We start from the raw sequence: 21,324 nt of genomic DNA on the forward strand, positions 1-21,324 counted from the left end.
AAAAAAACAAAGGAATAAACAAAAAGCAGAATCAAACCTATAGCTTCAAAGAACAAACTGATGGTTGCTGAAGGGAAATGGTGGGTGATGAAATAAGTGGGTAAAAGGAAGTCAGAGACACAGGCCTCCAGTTATGGAATGAAGAAGGTGTGGGAATAAAGGGCACAACATAGGGACTATGGTCCATGATACTGTGATAGCGTTATAGGGTGACAGATGGTAACTCTGCATGCGGTGAGTGCGTACTGTAGAGAGATCTTGAATTACTAGATTGTACACCTGCAAGTAATGTAACATTATGTGCCAACCACACTCAAATGAAAAAAAAGTTTTTAAAAATAAACAAAAAAGAGACAATAGTGATGAAACATTTTGCCCAGTATAAACTATATACAAAGCCTTTTATGGAAGGTGTCATGCTTCAGACAAAATGAACTTTCTTTTTTTTTTTTTTTTAAGATTTTATTTATTTATTCAACAGAGAGAGAGAGATCGCAAGTAGGCAGAGAGGCAAGCAAGAGAGAGAGGAGGAAGCAAGCTCCCCGCTGAGCAGAGAGCCCAATGCGGGGCTCAACCCCAGGGCCCTGAGATCATGACCTGAGCCAGAGGCAGAGGCTCAACCCACTGAGCCACCCAGGTGACACCCCTCCTTTTTTTTTTTTTTTTTTTTTTAAGATTTTATCAAAATGAAATTTCTTTAGCCTAGGGAGGAATTCTCAATTGTTTCTTCGAATTTTACAAATGCCTTGTTTAAGAAACTAAAACCAATTTCCAGAGCTTTTAGCACTTGGTAAAGCAAAGTATTCAAATTTAAAGCTTTTTCAAAGGTATGAAATAAGTAATGCCAGCTGTTAATAACTGAGGCATGGACCCAAATTCCTTAAAATAAAACAAGCAGCTCATATCCTTTCAATCTTTGCAACACATTAATGTAGGAATTATTCCTTCTGAAGATAGAAAAAGGAGGCTGAAGGAGTAAAATGAACTGAGTAACTGGCAAAGAAGAGTTAATAATACAAACTGTTTCTGTTAACCTCTCCTGGTCTTACTTAAGCCTCAATCATTTTATCTGTAAATTGAGGATGCCTGGGGGCATGTCAAAACATGGTACCAGTTATTATTGTTATTAATTATGTTTAGGCCATCACTATGGGCCAGGCTCTGGGAAATGTGCTCACATCTTAACCTTGCAGCAACCCTCTGATGTGGAATAATTTTGATTCCCCTTTCAAGATGGGAACACTAAGGTTTGGAACAGTTTAGTAACTTGCTAAAAATCACAACGGTGAAAATGTGATTGGCCTCCTTTTTTGGGTTTCCAATCCACTGCTGTTAAGCACATGCAGTGTCTCCCTCTCAACTGCCCCTCTGTAGCAGGGACCGTCCTGGGTAACATAATACGTGGGCCTACTGTGTTCCAGTGGGTCGCAGACAGTGGGAGGCTATGAGCTAGCTAACCCTTGGCAGGTTGCTCATTTGGAACTTTTTTCCAGGTAAACAATTCAACTTTTCCTCTGGCTGTTCTCCTGCTCTTGGTTAGTGCTAAGAATCGGATCTGAGTTCCTGGGCTTTGTGATGCAATGGGTCCCCAACCAATGTTTGCAGAATCAAATGGTTAAGCCCTGTGATGGTTAATTTCATGTAACCACTTGACTAGGCCAAGGGATGCCCAGATATTTGGTCAAACTTTATTCTCGGTGTATCTGCAAGGGTGTTTTCAAATGAGAGTAACATTTTAACAGCAGAATAAGGCAGATTGCCCTCCACCACATGAGTGGGCCTCGTCTAATCACTTAAAGGCCTGAACAGAAAAACAACAACAATAAAAATCCTACCTCCAGTAGGAAACATTCTCTAGCAGACTGCCTTCAGACTGGCACTGTACTGCCAACTTTCCTGAGTCTCTGCCTGCCTGGCAAAACCTCAGAGTTAGATTTGCCAGCCTTCGTAACTGCATGAGCTGACTCCTCATAGCAAATGTCTTCCTATACGTATGTATTCTATGTTCCCGTTTGTCTGGAGAACTCTGAGGAATGCAGGCTCACTGCTGTTTTAGGAAAAGGAAGTCAGCTTGGGTTGGCATCTTCCCCATGTTGGGATGGAGAGGAAAGGAACTGCTGATCCTTGATTTGGAGGAAGACAAGACACTTGTATTGACCCTGCCCTAAAAAGCCTCTTACCATGGGCATGCAGCAGAGCCTCAGTCAGGGCTGTCTGACTCCCAAGCATCTGTTCTTAACCCCTGACACTCATTGGGTTGAATGATGGTCCCCTAAAATGATATGTCCACGTCCTACCTCTCAGAACCTGTAGATGTCCCACTGGTGAGCAACTTATTGTGACCAACGATCATTTGTTCTTGAAATATAAATGAATAAGATCTTGCAATTGTATAAGGGAAGGGTGCTTAAATTGACTGGGCACTCATGTGGGCCCAGAACAGTCAGTCTACTATTTCATTTACTCTTCTCCGCAACCTTATAGAGTAGGTTTCACTGATAAACACGTAAATCTCCCCTGGCTGGGCCCAAACTAGATTTGGAGTATTTGCCTTGATAAACAACTGCTGGACCCTAGACATGACATAACCCATAAAAGAAATGAACACATTTAACCAGGAGGCAGTGAGGTATAGTAGTTAGGGGTCCAGCCATCAGAGCCAGAGTGCTCAGGTGTAAACCCCAAAACCTCAACTCACCAGCTCTGTTATCCTGGGCAGGTATTTAACCTCTCTGTGCCTTGGTTTCTTCATCTCTCTCTCTCTCTCTCTCTCTCTCTTTTTAAGATTTTTATTTCTTTATTTGAGAGAGAGAGAGAGAGAAGCAGACTTCCCACCGAGCAGGGAGCCCAACACGGGGCTCAAGCCCAGGACTCTGGAATCATGATCTGAGCCGAAGGCAGATGCTTAACCGACCAAGCCACCCAGGCATCCGATAGCTCTGTCGCTTAAGTGAGCATATGCTGGAAGCTGCCTTACACAAGGTCATTGTAAGTGAAAGCATGCACAGCATTTAGGATGAAGCCTCGCGGGTTGCGGGCCCTCTGTAAGGTCGAGTTAGTTATTGCTGTAGCTCACGTGCTATTAAGCAACAGTAAACGCTCAATGGATATTTGCTGTTATCATCATTAGTTCAATGAAGACCCAGCTAGACCTTAATCTTTCTCTGATATTTCCAGGGAACCATGATCTTTTCTTCTGCTAGAATTAAAAAGACCTCCTTGGAAGACAGAAATTGGATTAAAATAAAAGCTCTCAGAATGTAGGCTCTCAGAAAGTACGAGGCACATAAAGTAATGGCAGGGGAGGGGGGCAGTCCTTTAAGCCTTTCAACATACATTTAGTAGAGAATTAAACCCAATCTCAAAATTACAAAATAAGTAGATTCAAAGGTAGTCACAGCACTGGAAATGTCACAATTTGTTAGGGCAAATGGCACTGACTGGTAGGTAGGTGAGGGAAGGGGAGGTAAGGAGACACAGAGACGGGTTTGCCTAAAAATAAAGGAAAATCATAAACATAAAAGCAGAGTAAAAAATTCCTACTGCCAAGAAATCTATAGGAGCACGTGCCGTACTGTAATAAACTGGTCAGGAAAGTTTGAATTCATTTGTTTATTCTTAGCTCGTTCCTTCATGTATTGAACGTTTATTGCCCAATAATAAATAGTTGCAGATTTTATTAGCTAGTGATGGTGCATACAAACAACTGCACACCAGGCTCGAAAGAACGGAGTGTTGTAGAGGAACAATAAAAGGAAAGAGACGTTCACTGCAAATTTCTGGGGTAAGTGGTAAATCTGACAGCTGTCCGGAGCTCATCGCGTCCCTGCACAGCTCGTTTCAGACTGGGTCATCAGTCACGTACCATAGCGTCAGCCTGTGAGAACTTCCGCTTGGCTGTTCGTACTGGGTATTGATATTATTGCTTTGTTGTAAACCCAATACATTGTATTTGAGTATTTTGTTTATCGTTTCTCTCCTTCTACCAGAATGTAAGCTTCATGCCTGCTTGGACTGGCTGCCTCCCAAAACAATACCTAGCTCATCAGAGGTGTTCAAAAAATACTTGTGGAACGGTAAGCCAAAAAACAAAAAAAAAAAAACAAAACAAGACAACCCCCCACACACACACACACAACCTCTACTCAACCAGGCAACTTGGTAGAATGGAATCCAAATGGCCTTGAAGCATTGCCATTGGTAGCGGATGCAGTAGCAACTCTCCCAAAAGGAGATCAACACCCTTCTCATCTCCCCCGTCTCTGGCCCAACGTCCCCCATCTATAACATGGGCCCCTGGAAGTTGCGTTTCGTTTGTATGATGTCGCATTCTTGGTCTTAACAGACTGGACCAAAGCAGATGTATGACCTGAGCTGAGCCAATTCCATTCTCTTTGCTGGGACTTACTTTTGCCTTTGTAAGAAGAGAGGGAGGGGTGCCTGGGTGGCTCAGTGGGTTAAGCCGCTGCCTTCGGCTCAGGTCATGATCTCAGGGTCCTGGGATCGAGTCCCGCATCGGGCTCTCTGCTCAGCAGGGAGCCTGCTTCCTCCTCTCTCTCTGCCTGCCTCTCTGCCTACTTGTGATCTCTCTCTGTCAAATAAATAAATAAAATCTTTTAAAAAAAAAAAAAGAAGAAGAAGAGAGGGAGTTCTACAAAATGACCTCTGAACCCATTTATAGAGCCAATGGCAAAAAGAGAGAATATATATAAATATATATAAAACTACAAAACCTGGGGCACCTGGGTGGCTCAGTGGGTTAAAGCCTCTGCCTTTGGCTCAGGTTATGATCCCAGCAGCCTGGGATCGAGCCCCACATTGGACTCTCTGCTCAGCAAGGAACCTGCTTTCTTCTCTCTCTCTCTCTCTCTCTGTCTCTCTGCCTACTTGTGATATCTCTCTCTCTCTCTCTCTGTCAAATAAATAAATAAATAAAATCTTTTTTTTAAAAAAAGCTACAAAACCTCTTTTGGAAAAGCTGGACAAGATAGAAAAGCACAAAGAAAGAAATAAAAATCATCCCTTTATCAGAGTTTGTAATAATGAAAAATGGGAAACAACCTACATGCCCCAAAAGAAATAGATAGATAAACTATGGTCCATCAGTGCTAGGTACCACTGCCATGGAAAGATCTACAAAACATATGTTGAGTAACCAAAACAAGGCAAAGAACAAAACGTGTGATATGCCACTATTTACATATATATATTTAAAATGATATATTGTATATAAAGATCTATAAGAATATAAACCATCCTGGTCACCATAGTCATCTCTGGGGAAGAGAGAGATGAGCAAGAACTTTTGGATTTTATGTGAAATATTTTTGTAGTATTTGAATGTATTATGACAGTACCCTATTCTTATATTACCTTATTTAATTAAAGGGAATATCTCCAAGGCACCCGGGTGGCTCACTCAGTTAAGTGTGTGCCTTTGGCTCAGGTCATGAGCCCAAAGTCCTGAGACTGAGTCCCATGTCAGCCTCCCTGCTCAGCAGGTAGTCTACCTCTCTGTCCTTCCTCTGGCTGTGCACTCGTGCTCTCTCTCTCTCTAATAAATAAATAAAATTCTTAAAAGAGGAAAAGATATTCAGTAAGTAGAGTCAACTGAGTCTGGAGACAAGGACACCTTTCAAGAAGCTGTGACCATCACTCAAACGTGAGGCAGTAGGGCCTGAACTGGGGCAGAAAGCAAGGTGAGAAAGAGATAAACATGCGACCGATTTCAGGTGTAGAGTCAAGACTGTGATTGACTGACTGTAGTGGGATGAAGGGGTCCCAGTTCGGGGGTCAGAGACAATATCCTTTCATAGTAAAGAGCATGGGCTTTGGAATTCACCTGCCAAGACTCAAAGCCCAACTGAGCCATTTACCAGCTAAGGGACATTGGGCAACTTAGTTCATATCTCAGTGTTTCAGTTTGCCTGTTTATAAATGGAGGGGATATTATTTCCTAGCTCATAGAGCTTTTATGAATCAGTTCATGTAAAGTACTTAGAACATCATCGTTGCTCAGTCTATGTTGGTTAGTATTAGAATGACTTCGGTTACTACCACCACTGCCAGCCTTATTATCAACATTATCATCATCAGGGCCAGTCCTAGGCCTTAGCTTAGGTGACTAGCTGGAACTAGTCACTAGACTAGCTGGACTAGAGAGAAATAGCAAATGATTTAAAGCATTCTCCAAGAGTGAGAGTCACAGAAGAATAAGGAAACAAGAAGAGTTCACAGGCCTGATGACGATGGCTTACTAATTAATAGATGGCACCAGGAAGTGAAGGACAAGGTGCTGAGTAAAACTGCCTGGAACATTAGATAAGATTAGATTGGAAGTAGCTTGTCTGATTAACTTACATTTTACAACAGAGGAACACGGATTGAATCTTTTTCCTTTTTAAATTTCTGTTTAAAATTTTTGATATGTAAATTATATGGAGACAGACAAACACATAGGATGTATATATTAGCATACTCCTGTCGTGATGAATTAAAACATGAACACACACAGTCTCACTTCCTGCCCCTGATCCCTTTCTCTACGTTTACACACACACACACCTGACACTACATTGAATACCTAACTTGGGGGATGTCATCAAGATACATTTTTGTTATTGTCTTCCATGATCTCTTTAACATTTATTCAGATGGAGTAATCTTATTCTGGCTCTAGGCAGAAATTCTGGCAGATCCACGACTTTTCGGCTCACTTTTAGTTAAAAGACAATCCTCAGTTCAGTTCAGAAATTGAAATGTCCGTTCCAACACATGAACCCAAATTGCAAATTTGATTTGCAATTAGATCGCCTCTGCTCCAGCTGGTGCCTCCTTCCCATCTTGCCCTTCTGCTTCTCATCCCTGACTAAACTTGGAAGGCAGTTTCTGAGCCCTCCCAGGCATAAGGGGAGCAAGAAGAGGGAAGAAATTCGAACGTAAGAAGGGTCTTGAACCGTGCAGTCCTCCAGACATTCTCTGGTCTGATAGAGACCAAGTCTTTCACATCAGTCACACTGTGGGACCCTCTGAGATTCCAGTTTGCTGTTCTCAATGATTACGTAGTTCCTGCTGCTGTTGACTCTTGTCATGGGGCTTTCTCTCTCTCTCAGGCAGAACATCCCTGGAGTAAGACTCTGAATGGATCTATCATCTTTCTCTCTGTTGCATGGCCCACCTCTGGCACAAGGAAATCACTCCAACACCTTTGCTCCAGCGAAAGCTGGGAATGCAGGTAGGTCCCAACAGGGCCACCTCTGCTGTCCTGCCCCAGGAAACTCAAACTTCTTCAGCATTCATTAGGCACCAGTCTTTTGTAGTCTCCCAACAGGCACCATATTTCGGACTCCGCAGAATGGACCCAGGCTTGAGGGCAGGAGATGGCAACTGCCCTATGCTACTCACATCTCTAAGCACATTTCTCTCAGAAACAAAACAAAACCTCACCAATTCCTCTCCTTCTGCTCCCTAATCCTTTTTAATATTCTTAATCTGACCAAGGAGTACAAGAGCCAGGGAACTGTTTTGTGACTACTGCCTGTACTTATTCAGCATAAACTGATCTGGCTTTGAAATTTATCATATATAATAGCTTAACGTTTCAACCATGAAACTCTTCCACCCCTCATTCTGTTTATCTCTGGTGAAGATCGCTTTTCTAGACAATGGGAGGGTTTTGTTTGTTTGTTTGTTTTTAAGATTTTACTTATTGGGGGCACTTGGGTGGCTCAGGTCATGATCTCAGGGTCCTGGGATCGAGCCCTGCATTGGGCTCTCTGCTCAGCGGGGAGCCAGCTTCCTCCTCTCTCTCTGCCTGCCTCTCTGACTACTTGTGATCTCTCGGTCTCTGTCAAGTAAATAAATAAAATCTTTAAAAAAAATTTTTTTTTTTTTTACTTATTTGACAGAGGGACAGCGAGAGAAAGAACACAAGTAGGGGGAAAGGGAGATGGAGAAGCTGGCTTCCAGTAAAGCGGAGAGAGCCCAAGGCGGGGCCCGATCCCATGACTCCTGGGATGGACCTGAGCCGAAGGCGGACGCTTAACGACTAAGCCCCCCAGGCGTCCCAGTGGGAAATCTTTGAAGAGCAGAAACGCAGTCATCTTTGCAGTTTCCTCCACCCCCACCGAGAGCTCCTTCCTAGACATAATCCTTCAAAGGAGCCTGAGAAAATTTAATCTTTGTAACTTTTTGCACAGCCAAGCGTTAGAGGGCGCTAGAACCCCAAGGGGGGAGTGCATGGGCGGTCAATGAAGGCCGCTCCCAACGCGCACGTCTTTACGTAGACGTTGGGGGCGGAGCCGCCCTGAGCGCGGTGACTGGCGGCGGCACTGGCGGCAGCTGGAGGCGTAATAGTGCGGGTCGCGGGCTTGGAGAACTTTAGAGGCGGCGGTGGCGCCGGCGACGAAGACGACAGCAGGAGCGGGCCCTGGGCTTGTCGCTCACCATGCCGACCGTGGAGGAGCTTTATCGCAACTATGGCATCTTAGCCGATGCTACGGAGCAAGTGGGCCAGGTAAGTCCCCGAGCGGCCTGCAGGGCCCGGCGCTCCGCGGCCTCTCGAAAGCGCTCCCCGGGCCGGGCGGGGGCTGCTGCTTCGTCCTCCCGCGGGCTCCCAGCGGCCCCGGCTCTTTCGTCGGGGTGGGCTCCTCTCGGAGCGTAGACTGTGGCTTCGCCAGGGAGAGCGCGGGTCCCCGGTCCCAGGCTCCTCCGCCTCCCTTTTCTCACCGTGGGGTTTCCTAACTCAGCCTCGTCACCCCCCCCCCCCGCCCCGTTAATTCTCATCCTGAGTCTTGCCCTGCAGATGGCTCCTAAGTCTTTCTCCTTTCCGATGGACCTCAGCCCATCGGAAGATGAAACTGAGAGTTCTCAAGAGGTCAGAAATGTCTTTGTCGAGGCGGAAAAGCTGCTATTAATTTAGGAAGAGTGTTTAGCTCGCAAAAGTTTGTGAAAAACAGAAGAGGGGCCCTTTTCCCAGATTTTAACGAGGGCCTACGATTTCATTTATTCAGTACGGTTTGGGGCGCCTACTACACACAACAGGCGCCGTGCCGGGCCCTGAAGGTACAGGATAGAAAGTTACCCGAGCTCTCCCCGAATGTACCTTTCGTGAGGGAAACCAGTGAGAAGTAAGAAAGCTGGGTACCCGCCTTGGAAAGTGTTGTGGAGAAAATATAACGGGACCGTGCAGTGGCAGGGGGGAGGGGGAGAGTGCAGCTTTAAATAGAGTTGTCTGGCAAGAGCTCTCGCAGTGTTTGCCCCAAGACACACAATTTCAGCAGTGTTGAGTTGACCATACCGGCTGCTTTGTGAGTTTTCAAGTCCTGGAGTACATTGAACTGGAGTATATTGGACTTAAGGAGTTGAGATGTGTGTGTGTATGTTTTCTTGGGAAAAGAACCAGGCTCTCCCAGGTAAATCTTGATCATTGTTGTTAGAATTTCTATGCCATATCGTTTCAGTGCTTAAAACTTTGTGTGATTCTTCTGCTTGTCTCTTGCATGGAGCAGAAAGTAGAAGATCCTGTAGTTTGCTACTAACATTAGCAAGGCTGTGTGGCACTGTCCCCCCTCAGCCCCTTTTTCTGGACATGTGTAATTCAGGTAAATTCTTTCCCAGCTGAACAGCACCAGGAGAATTGGGATGTCAGGACCTTCCTTAAGCTTAACCTAGAAATGTAAATACACCAGTTTAAAGTACCAGATTATTTTCCTTCCAACTATATTTCCATTTCAGTAGGGAATTTTGACATCATCAGTGAGAAGTATACTGACAGTCTGTTGGAGATGAAAATATAGTGTGTGTGTTAGGTCGCTCGGTACTGAGGGAGAAATTTTCTCTCCAGTAAGACAATATTGGAAAAACTGTGATCAGTCATATTTTGATTTTGTTACTGTTCCTAGAAAGATTTAGAAGTAAAGATATCCTTTTTTAAGATTTTATTTATTTATTTGATAGAGATCACAAGTAGGCAGAGGGGTGGGGGGCGGGTAACAGGCTCCCTGCTGAGCAGAGCGCCCAATGTGGGGCTGGACCCTGAGATCATGACCTGAGCCGAAAGCAGAGGCTTGACCCACTGAGTCACCCAGGCGCCCCAGAAGTGAAGATACTCTTATTCATTGTGACAGATTTGATGAATAGTGTAGCAGATTGTTCTACCTAAAATTGACTTTGTTGCAGATCAGCAGAGGAGATGGGGTAGAAATCAGGAGAGTGATCCTCAGTTTGTAGATGGTGCCCTCCCAAAGAGGTAGATCAGAAATTTTTTAGGGAAACTTAGAAACTGTGTACCTAGTCATGTCTCATACCCCCATCATCATTCTTTACTGGATAGCAAAAAGGTTGACAGCCACCTGCTTAGAGTCTGTTAGGGCAAATACAATCCAGACTGGAATTTACATATATGTTGTGAAGAATTAAGAATTGCTCACGTTTTCCTCTTAGTGTCATCTTTAATCTTAAGTACCAGGTAAGGTTGAGAGTTCTCCCTTAAGAGGTCAAAAATGTCTTTGTCAAGGCAAAAAATATGCTTTTAATTTGGAAAGAGCGCTTAGGAGACAGAAGTTTGTGAAAACAGAAGAGGAGCTTTTTCATTCAGGCTTCAGTGAGGGTTATTCAGTACGTTTTTTGATTGCCTACCATGTGCCACACACTGTGCCAGTTGCTAAAATTTTAGCACAGTTTCTTGACCTGATGTGAGATCAGTATCTTCATGACACTCTAATGACAGCTGGCAGGCAGCTCTCTGATGCAGAAAGACCTGTGCATAATGAAGTGCAGTGATTGTCTCAGGCTCTTTGAATTCTGGGAGGTCTGAAGCTGGGCTAATCAACAATGGCTACTCATTCTGCTCTATTGTGTAATAACTTTCCCCTTTTAGAGAAAGGTCCTGAAACTGCTTACCAAAAAAGATAGTAGGTTTCAAGATACTACATGTGAATTTTAACTAAAAGCAGGAGCCAACTTAATGGAAGGAACACCACTGATGATTTTTTTTAATTTTTTATTTACTTATTTGACAGAGATCACAAGCAGGCAGAGAGGCAGGCAGAGAGAGAGGGAAGCAGGCTCCCCGCTGAGCAGAGAGCCCGATGCGGGGCTCGATCCCAGGAGCCTGGGATCATGACCTGAGCTTACCTGAGCTGATGGCAGAGGCTCAACGCACTTAACCACCCAGGTGCCCCGCACTAATGATTTTTTTTTTTTTTAAAGGAGAGAAAGAAAGTGTTTACATTCTTCATGTAGCAAAGCCTGATTTTCAGTTAACTTACAAGGTTTACATTCAAGGGTTTGGTTTCCTGGCAGGTACCTTTCTGGACATATCTGAGACCATATTTGAGTTTTTAGTCTAGAACTTCCTTCTAACATTTATTTTTATTTTTATCCTTTGTCAGAGATCAGAGTACCACAGTTGTTCATGCTGTTGCTGTTGAGGGGAGCGCCCTCTTCACTACTGTCAGTCCTTCTTTCAGAGTAATGCTCTCTGAATATACTAGGAAAAACACAAGTTCCCTGAGGTTTTCGGCTAATTTTCCTCAGAATTATTCCTCAGAAGATCCTCAGATCATGAGCACCTGGGTGGCTCAGTCAGATCAGCGTCTACCTTTGGCTCAGGTCATGATCCCAGGGTCATAGGATTGAGTCCTGTATCTGCTCTGTGCTCAGTGCGGAGCCTGCTTCTCCCTCTGCCTCTGCTCCTCCCCCTGCTTATGATCTCTCTCTATCAAATAAATAAAAAAAAATCTTAAAAAAAAAAAATCCTCAGACCAGATCTTTCTCTTGATGAACCTCCTTGACACTATGTGTTCATTTATAGTATTCCACGTTTATATTTTATTTCATGTGAGGACTTCTCTTATTCCCTTACCAAATTATAAAGTCTTGAGGTTAAGACTCTTTTTTGTTTCTCTCCTTGCACTGTGCCTTGCCCTTCAGTAGATATTTTTTCTTTACAGTTGAAGAAATACAAAGAGCAGGTATAATTACATTAATAATAAGGTTATACAGTTAATATGTTATATAATAAATGATATATCCATGTAATTACTGTGTGTACATGTATATATATATGAATGAAGATGAGAACTTTATATTCTCACATCATATATTTAAACCATGAGTGTGTTTTCTAATAAGCAAACCTGGAGTAATAAATTCTAAGTAAAGCATTATTTAATGCCTCAAAACCCTCCAGTCTGTCACTATACTTCCCTAATAAAGTGTTAATTCAGTATTTCCTACAAACTAGATTATTGAGTGAAGAGGAAAGTAGTAATATAGCTTAGCATATCCGTTTTCTTTTTATGTCATACTTGAGAAATATGTTTGTTGAAACTATATCATTTCTTCTCTAAAATAAATGTTTAGGGGCACCTGGGTGGTGCAGTTAAGCACCTAACTCTTGGTTTTGGCTCTCTTGATCTCGGGGTCATGAGAGTGAGCCCTGTGTAGGGCTCCGTGCTCAGGCAGTCTGCTTGAGATCCTTTCTCCGGCTCTCTGCCCTTCCCGCTGCTGCTTCCTCTCTCTAAAATTAATAAATCTTCATAAATAAATAAAATTTAAAAATTGTTTTTTTCCTAGAAGCTGCATCCTGATCTCAAGCATGGCTTTACCTGGCATGTCACTGATCACTTAAATATATTCGTTGTGTTTTGACAATCACTATCACAAATTTCTTATTGTAGAAGGTATCTGCTGAATGTGGATCTTATTATAGCTTGACTTTTTACTTGAAAATATTTTAGTGATTTCTTTAGACTTTGCTTTTTTAATTAGCTATTAAAAGCACACACAAATACGTAGTTTCAGAAATGCATTAAAATGTTTACAATTAAAACTTCTTGTTAGGATCACAAATTTATTTATCTAGCTGAGATATACTATTGTGTTGGAAGAGAAAAAAATAAGCAGTGCCATGTAGTATTTGGAATACTTTATAATGGTTACAGTCTATCTGCCACTAAATCACTGTGATCATTGAGATCATTGAAAATATCACTTATATTTTGTTTCCTGCTTGGAAAACCAGAAGGAATAACTATTTTAGAGAGATTCTGTAAAAAGTCTTGTCCCTATGCTACAGTTAGAAGACAACTGGCAAAGAAGAGCATTTTATTTTGCATTATATAAAGGGTAATCAGTGTGAAGTCTGTTAGTAATGTTTATAGAAATTATTTGATAAAATTGATGCTTTGATTTCTAGTTTGAGTATGTTAAAGTGCTTAACTTTTCAAAGGAATTGCTGTGTTTGGGATACTATATCTCAGTGTACATGCCTGTGTAGAGCCTATATTTAGGACTCACATTTTCCCTTTGACGGTCCTAGATCTGGCAAGCTTGCTTTCTCTCTTCCTTTGTTAAGAAAGATCTCAGAACTTAAAGAGGCTTGGTATTAGGCACAGATCTTGACTTTAGAGCCTGTCACAACTGTGTTCATGGGGCACCTGGGTGGCTCAGTGGGTTAAAGCCTCTGCCTTTGGCTCAGGTCATGATCCCAGCATCGGGCTTTCTGCTCAGCAGGGAGCCTGCTTCCTCCTCTCTCTGCCTGCCTCTCTGCCTACTTGTGATCTCTGTCAAATAAAATCTTTAAAAAAAAAAAATTGTGTTCAGGTTGCTATTTGTCTAGCTGTGTAGCTCTAGACAAATTATTTCACTTTCTGAGTCTTGGTTTTCTCATCTGAAAAATAGGGATGAGGTGCCTGGGTGGCTCAGTTGGTTAAGTGTCTGCTTCCGCTCAGATTATGATCCCAGATGAGCCCTGGATGGGGCCCCCTGCTCAGCGGGAGTCTGCTTCTTCCCTCAGCCCCTCACCCCATTTGTGTTCTATTTCTGTCACTCTCTGTCTCTCTCAAATTAAAAAATAAAATATTTTTTAAAATAATAAAAGATGGGGATAGTAGTAACACCTAACTCACAGGATTACCGTGAGGCATGTACATAAGGCATTACTCAGTCCTGGTAGGCTTTCAATAAATGTCGCTAATGATTCCTTTTTATTCTATTCAGATTTTTTTTGTTGTTTAATTCAGATTTTTTTTTTCTTGACAGAATGAATTGTTTGAGGTAGGGATTCTTCATTTAGTTTTAGGCACTGTAAGGAATTTCTTCAAAAGACTTTATAAGTAAAGCTTTGTTTGATTTAAAGGAAATTGGATTTGATACCCTGCAAAAAGTAAGGGTGTCAGAACTGTTTAAAACTTTGGTTTTATGAAGCCTGTCTGGAAGACATGAGGAATGTACAGTGGTAGAGAAGTTAGCCATAGTTTTTCAGACCTTTGCATTAAAAAGTATGTAATATGCTTTTGGGGGTTTTTTGGGGAAACTTTTTTTTTTTTTTTTTAAGATTTTTATTTATTTGACAGAGAGAGAGATCACAGGTAGTCAAAGAGAGAAAGGGAGAAGCAGACTCCCCGCCAAGCTGAGAGCCCTTTGCGGACCCTGAGATCATGACCTGAGCTAAAGGCAGAGGCTTAACCCACGGAGCCACCTAGGCGCCCAGTGTGTAATATACTTTCGAAGTAGTAACTCCTGAAGATTGATTTGTGTCTGCATTTCATGAAGAAGCTAACCTAATTCACAGACATTTTTCTTATTTAGGAGTTGGTGTTATGTTTCAGATATTAAGAGGAGTTGTCAATCAGTTGGTGGAATTTTAGGTTTTTTTGAACTTTTAGAATTTATTATTTTTTTAGATAGTTTGGCAGTATTTGAATTTTCAGTCTAGTATTTTGCAGAATTTATTAAAATCTGTACCTTTAAAAGATCTAATTGTGACTAGTCTTTTTACTGGAACACTTTATATCTGTTACTGAAATCCTTCATTGAGATCCTACTGTACCTAAATAACTTCGTATTTTGCTTTATTTTTTCCACCTAACATAGTATTGTCTATGGAAAGAGTTATTATGAAACTAAAGTTTGGGCAGTTCTAAAATCCACTGGATTTTTATTGGTTATTTTCCTTTTGGTGGCATGGAAGTATCCAAAGCACATATCTAAAGCAGAGCATTGCCTTGAACAGTGTAAACACTATGTTGTGTGCACATTTGGTACCATTATTATAATGTTTAATGTTTTCAGTAATTAGAAATTTTATCCATATGCCCAAACAGAATGTGTATCTACAGTCTGAGGATTTATCATTCCTGTTTGCCAGCTTGATCGTTGTTGTTTAAGAAAAGTACTGGTTTGGAGGCAAGGGTGTAAGTGGGATTGAGGACTTGTTCACCCTTCACATTATGAGTATCTGAGGGAGAACACTTCTGAAAGTTTTTTTATTTTTTGTTTTTTTGTTTTTAAGGAAACAAATGAGGGGCTTCTAGGTGACTCAGTCAGTTAAGCATCCAGCTCTTGATTTCAGCTCAGGTCCTGATCTCAGGGTCATGAGGTCAAGCCCTGTGTTGGGCTCCCTACTGAGCATGGAGTCTGCTGGAGACTCCCTCTTTCCCTACGTTTCCCCCTTTCTGTCCCCACCCCGCCACCTTGTGTGCTGTCTCTCTCTCTCTCTCAAAAATAAATAAGTAAAAGGAAACAAGTGAGTTTTGAATGTATTCTAATAAAAACTTAAATATGTGACATTAGAATCTATCTTAATCCAAAGTTGACTATCTAGAAAGTATTCAAGGTCAGGTCAGTAATCAGCTGTACAAGGAAGCGTTGATGTGTCAACAAACTATTTGCTTTCTGCATTTAAAATTCAAGTCATCTTCTCTCTTCCCCAACTGACAAATAATGCATGGGCATGGGGCATGCAAGGAAGAAGATAGTAGGAATATAGGTGTCCGATTTAAACAGTAAAACTCCAAACATAAGCCCTGCTTTTTAGCCTGCGTAAAACTTTTCTAATTTAAAGCAGACTCCAGTTTGTTTAGCTTCCCATCCTTAAAATTCTTCTTTTCTGCTTTATTCTTTCTTTCAGCATAAAGATGCCTATCAAGTGATACTAGATGGTGTGAAAGGTGGTACAAAAGAAAAAAGATTAGCAGCCCAGTTTATTCCGAAATTCTTTAAACATTTTCCAGAATTGGCTGACTCTGCTATCAACGCACAGTTAGACCTCTGTGAGGATGAAGATGTATCAGTAAGTTTATGATTGATGCTTTCAGCAAGCTTTCAGATGTCTCACTTGCCACACTTCCAGTGTGCAGCTAATGTAATTGAAACACCAATTGTATCCATGCACAGCGAAATACTGCAGTGTCATTTGGCGTGATGCCATACTGAGGCTTAAATCTGTGTTTGAGAAAATGTATTCTCTCTTTCACCATCTTTCAACTGTGAAAAATGCATGGAATTACAAAATACTTCGTTTTGCTTATCTGTTATCCAATGGTAAAAATGGGTTGTGGCTCACATTTTTTCATAGATTGTTATATATTGTGCACATAAAATTAGACTAATGTTTTCAGTCAGTTTGTACTTGCTTAGATATTTAAAATATTGTTACATCTTATAGTTTCAACACCCCAAAATATTGTATATAGCAAAAAAAAATAATTTGTCTATGTAATTATTACATGTGACTCTAGAAAAAGAAGAAATCGTTTTTCCTTGGAACAGAATTAACTGTCAGCATTCTGGCTTCTGATTCAGGTTCCTAAGAACTTTAAATTAACACCTTCTGGCTTTTCAAATGAAATTAGTGAATCGCCAACATTTCATGCACAATTTGCTAGATATAAGTCCTATCCATTTTTATTTTAAACTAAATAAGCCAGACCCACAAATTTGGAATAAAGTACACAGAGTATATTCACAGATGTTATATTGAATAGTTAATACTGGAAATTCTAAAGTAAATATAGTTATTAGATAGGTCATTGCCACTCTAGCTATTCTTAAGGGTACTGCACTATGTGTCCAAAGGTAGTAAAGACCCAACAGTTACATGTAATCAGTATATAAATTGTTGTTAATGTTCTCAAATCTGTCTACTCCGGTCAGTAATCGTATTTAACATCCCTTTCTACCACATATTTAATTATTCTGTTAAGCTTGACTTTAATATTGGAGCAAATTATTTCTAAAACAGCTAGAAGTCTCATGTTTTATATTTTGGTGACTCATATGCCCCTAATTATGGTTTCTCTGAGGTTTTAGTTTTCCTTAACTTTGGTTAATTTTTTGTTTAAAATTGTATTCAGATTCGACGGCAAGCAATTAAAGAGCTGCCTCAGTTTGCCACTGGAGAAAATCTTCCCCGAGTGGCAGATATACTTACCCAACTTCTGCAGACTGGTAAGGAATTTTATTATTACCCTTTTATCTAAATATAACTTCTTTTTGAAAAAGTAACTCTGTTTTTAGCTTCCCCCCCCCCCTTTATGGCTGAAGGTACTACTTCTAATCGAAATTAAAATTCTTTTTTTCATTCAGTACTTTGAAGCTTACTGGATTGTGATTATCTAATTCCTAATGTTTTGCTTTGTTTTTAATTGTTTATAAAGGCATACTGATTCTTTTGGGAATTTTGATGTATCATGATTTCCCCCCCCCAATTTGCTGTAGTTTTTTAATTGTACATCTTAATGCAAAAGCTTTCCTGGTATGCCAGGTTCTTTACCTTTATAGGGAAGGTGTAATTTCTTGGTACTTGAGAAGAATGCTTAGTTATGTCTGCTTTCAATGTAGTCTGTGAGAAATTATGCTGAATTTTAGGTTTGAAAATGAAGCAAATATTTTCATTCATTTTATACATTGTACTACTTTTTCTCTATCCAGATGATTCTGCAGAATTTAACTTAGTGAACAATGCCCTGTTAAGTATATTTAAGATGGATGCAAAAGGTAAGGCCTGCTTCTTGTTCTGAATTGTGCTTGATGTGTTAAACAAAAATTGGGCAGGTTGGCATTATTCCTTAAAGATAAAGTCAGATTCACCCATAAATCTATTTCATAAAAGTTCTAGTGTTCTTTTAAAAAGCTGCTTAGCAGGGCCTCCCGGGTGGCTCAGTTGGTTAAGTGTCTGCCTTTGACTCTGGGCATGATCCCAGGGTCATGGGATTAAGCCCTGCATCAGGCTCCCCGCTCAGTGGGAAGCCTGCTTCTCCCTCTCCCTGCTGCTCTGCCTACTTGACCCCACCCCCTTCTCTCTGTCAAATAAATAAAATCTTTAAAAAAAAAAAAAAGGCACAACATATTAGTGACGCAAAAAAACAGCAGAAGTAATGGCAAAAACAAATCAAACTTTTCCATTAGTAATCTGTTGAAAGACTCTCCTTGCCACATAAAAGAAATTCTCCAAAATACCTGGGTTTATTTATTATTAATTATGATTAAAGGGGGAAAGTCATGCTCACATTGATTCTGAATCCATAAACAAAGCGCGTGATTACTGTTATGGTTGGAGCTATAGAAATTTCAAACTAAGTTAGCCAGAATCAATGATACTCAGGATGCTTACTAACTCACTAGAAAAGAAATACTATTAAATGAGTTAAATGGAAAAACTTCATGAAGATCTATAATTGACTTGCTACGTACAACTGTTTTGTTTTGCAGGGACTTTGGGTGGCTTGTTTAGCCAAATACTTCAAGGAGAGGACATTGTTAGAGAACGAGCAATCAAATTCCTTTCTACAAAACTTAAGACTTTACCAGATGAAGTCTTAACAAAGGAAGTAGAGGAACTTATCCTAACTGAATCCAAAAAGGTAAGCTTTAGATCATTTAACGGGACTTCCCTAAAGTAGAAGAACATCTCTGAAATTAGCAGTATGTATGGGGCGCCTGCATGGCTCAGTTAAGCTTCTGCCTTTGGCTCAGGTCATGATCCCAGGGTCATGGGATTGAATCCTGCATCAGGCTCTCCACTCAGTGCGGAGTCTACTTCTCCCTCTGCCTCTCCTTGCTTGCTTTCTCTCTATCCCAAATAAATAAAATCTTAAAAAAAAAAAATGAAACTAGATGTGTATAAAATATACATTAAAACCGCCATAGAAGGGGCGCCTGGGTGGCTCAGTGGGTTAAGCCGCTGCCTTAGGCTCAGGTCATGATCTGAGGGTCCTGGGATCGAGTCCCACATCGGGCTCTCTGCTCAGCAGGGAGCCTGCTTCCTCCTCTCTCTCTGCCTGCCTCTCTGCCTACTTATGATCTCTCTCTGTCAAGAAATAAATAAAATCTTTAAAAAAAAAAAAAAAAACCGCCATAGAAGTCAGGCTTTTCTTATATGGTGTTTTGCATTTTGGTTATCAGTAATGATGAATCAGCCTGTTAATTTAAAGGAATGTGATCACATTTAAATCTTTGTGGTGTTATCCTCAAAATTGAGGTATTCTTCAGTACTCTGTGCAAATCATTTCCTTCAAGGAGATTTTACCTAATTTCCACTCCTTTCCCCAGTTTTAGGATATTCTCCTTACAGTATTCTGGATCATTTCAAAATGACAAGGAAACAGATTGAAATGCCTCTTCTTCCCCCCACCCCCCATCTTACCCAATATCATTCTAAGCTCAGGAGACCAAGCTTATCTCTGCTCCCAGCATCTAGCATAGTAAGGCATGCTAATATGTGCAACGTTTGTCACAGCTAACTTTTCACTCATAAAGTGCCAAAGTTTGAAGATCATTGCTTTGATACATATGTTCAGAAAAAATCAGAATTGTACTAACACCACTGACTTGCTTACCGAGGAGATTTCTTCAGTGAGAGCGAAAGGAACAGCGCTCCAGCTGGGAATATCAACATATTTTACTTATGCCCCAGCTAATAACATGGTGGAGTATGTCATGATTGCTTGTTTCTTCCATCAGTGACTAGAAAGGCTTAGGCCTACTCATGTGGACTTGTATGGTCTCCTATTTTGTATATAATTGCCTAATTAATGTGAATTAATAAACTAAATAATTTATTGTTGCTTTTATTTTTAAAGTTTTTTTGTTTGTTTGTTTGTTTTTTAAGTAATCTCTATACCTAATGCGGGCCTTGAATTTACAACCCCAAGATCAAGGGTCACATACTCTACTGACTGAGCCAGGCAGGCAACCCAAGCTGCTTTTAAATATAGGAAACTTAATCTGATTTGACAGTAGACTATAGAATTCTACTTTTTATTTCTCTCACCACCCCTCCAAAGAGCCTTCTTAGTCTATTTTTTCTTAGCTATTCTCCTGTGAAATTTTAATGCCACTGTATCTGTTTATGCACTCTTTGTGTATCTGTACTTTATACATAAAAGAAGTACATTTCACAAGAACCAGGTTTTGCATCTTCGGAGACCATATCTCGCCCCACTGAGAATGCATGGTGTACTCTAAAGCTAAACTGACTGAAGCCATGTCTTCTCAACAGTGTTTCAGAAATATTAACAGCAATTTGACTTTAATAAGGGAAATAAATTTGTTAACACTGTTTCAGTATTGCTCTTTCTTTTTCACTCAAGTGATAACAGTACTATAATTCTGAATTGTCTTTTCTAGGTCCTAGAAGATGTGACTGGTGAAGAATTTGTCCTGTTCATGAAGATACTCTCTGGGTTAAAAAGCTTGCAGACAGTGAGTGGAAGGCAGCAACTCGTAGAACTGGTGGCTGAACAGGCCGACCTGGAACAAACCTTCAATCCCTCGGATCCTGACTGTGTGGACAGGCTCTTACAGTGCACTCGGCAGGCGGTACCCCTCTTCTCTGTGAGCTCTTTGTTTTATCTAGTTGCTATTTTGATTACTCTGTTGAAGCTTATATTTCTGTGGATACTCACTTGAGCATTCTCCTCAAACTTTTGCATGAAATAGTAACACAGTGGAGTGACTATTTGCTCTATGGAACCCTTGGGAACCCTTGGTGGGGTTGATGAGAGCCCAAAGCAGCAAGAAATTTCTTTTTAAAGTCTTGCTTAGAGATTTTTTTCAGTCTAGAAAATCTTGCATCATATTCTGAGGTTTTGGCTGAGTTTTTAAACCATTTGGTTCAGTAACTTAGCTTTTTTCTGTAAATTTTCTAGGAGATCATTGTTTTAGGTAAATATACTCTTTTCCTCTGGCTTTGTGATTCATCTGGCCATGAGTCTTCTTGGATGTGCATAGAATAGTTTGAAAAACACTGTGTAAAGGACTCCTCCCTTTTGAAAAATGTACAGAATTCAACATTAAAATATCCCCAAAAGTTTGACATGAGATTTGAGGAAGAGTTTGAAAATGTATAGAGGTCCAAATGCTCCAGATTACTTTGCAACAATTACTTTGTATTGTCTACCAAGGTTATTTTCTGGGGTACGCACTGTGTTGTATTTATAGCCACAGTTCTTGGTGTCATGCTCAGCATTTATCGGATGGCATTGTTATATTTGAAAGAATATTCCCTCTCTCTTTTTTTTTTTTGACAACTCATTG

General features: G+C 40.8%; 1 protein-coding gene across 3 annotated transcripts in view; it reads left to right on the forward strand.

Moving 5' to 3' along the window:
• Positions 1 to 8,298: 8,298 nt before the first annotated feature.
• Positions 8,299 to 21,324, forward strand: part of API5 (apoptosis inhibitor 5) — a 28,655-nt gene continuing 15,629 nt past the window's right edge. For all 3 annotated transcript variants that reach the window (XM_032360415.1, XM_032360416.1, XM_032360417.1), the window contains exons 1-6: positions 8,299 to 8,515; positions 15,917 to 16,078; positions 17,142 to 17,235; positions 17,719 to 17,784; positions 18,499 to 18,650; positions 20,416 to 20,622. In XM_032360415.1, the coding sequence (XP_032216306.1) occupies positions 8,447 to 8,515; positions 15,917 to 16,078; positions 17,142 to 17,235; positions 17,719 to 17,784; positions 18,499 to 18,650; positions 20,416 to 20,622 (750 nt within the window). In that variant the 5' untranslated portion in view covers positions 8,299 to 8,446. The remainder of the gene's footprint in view (positions 8,516 to 15,916; positions 16,079 to 17,141; positions 17,236 to 17,718; positions 17,785 to 18,498; positions 18,651 to 20,415; positions 20,623 to 21,324) is intronic.

The sequence above is a fragment of the Mustela erminea genome, chromosome 9, assembly GCF_009829155.1.
Source record: "Mustela erminea isolate mMusErm1 chromosome 9, mMusErm1.Pri, whole genome shotgun sequence".
NCBI classification, from domain to species: domain Eukaryota; kingdom Metazoa; phylum Chordata; class Mammalia; order Carnivora; family Mustelidae; genus Mustela; species Mustela erminea.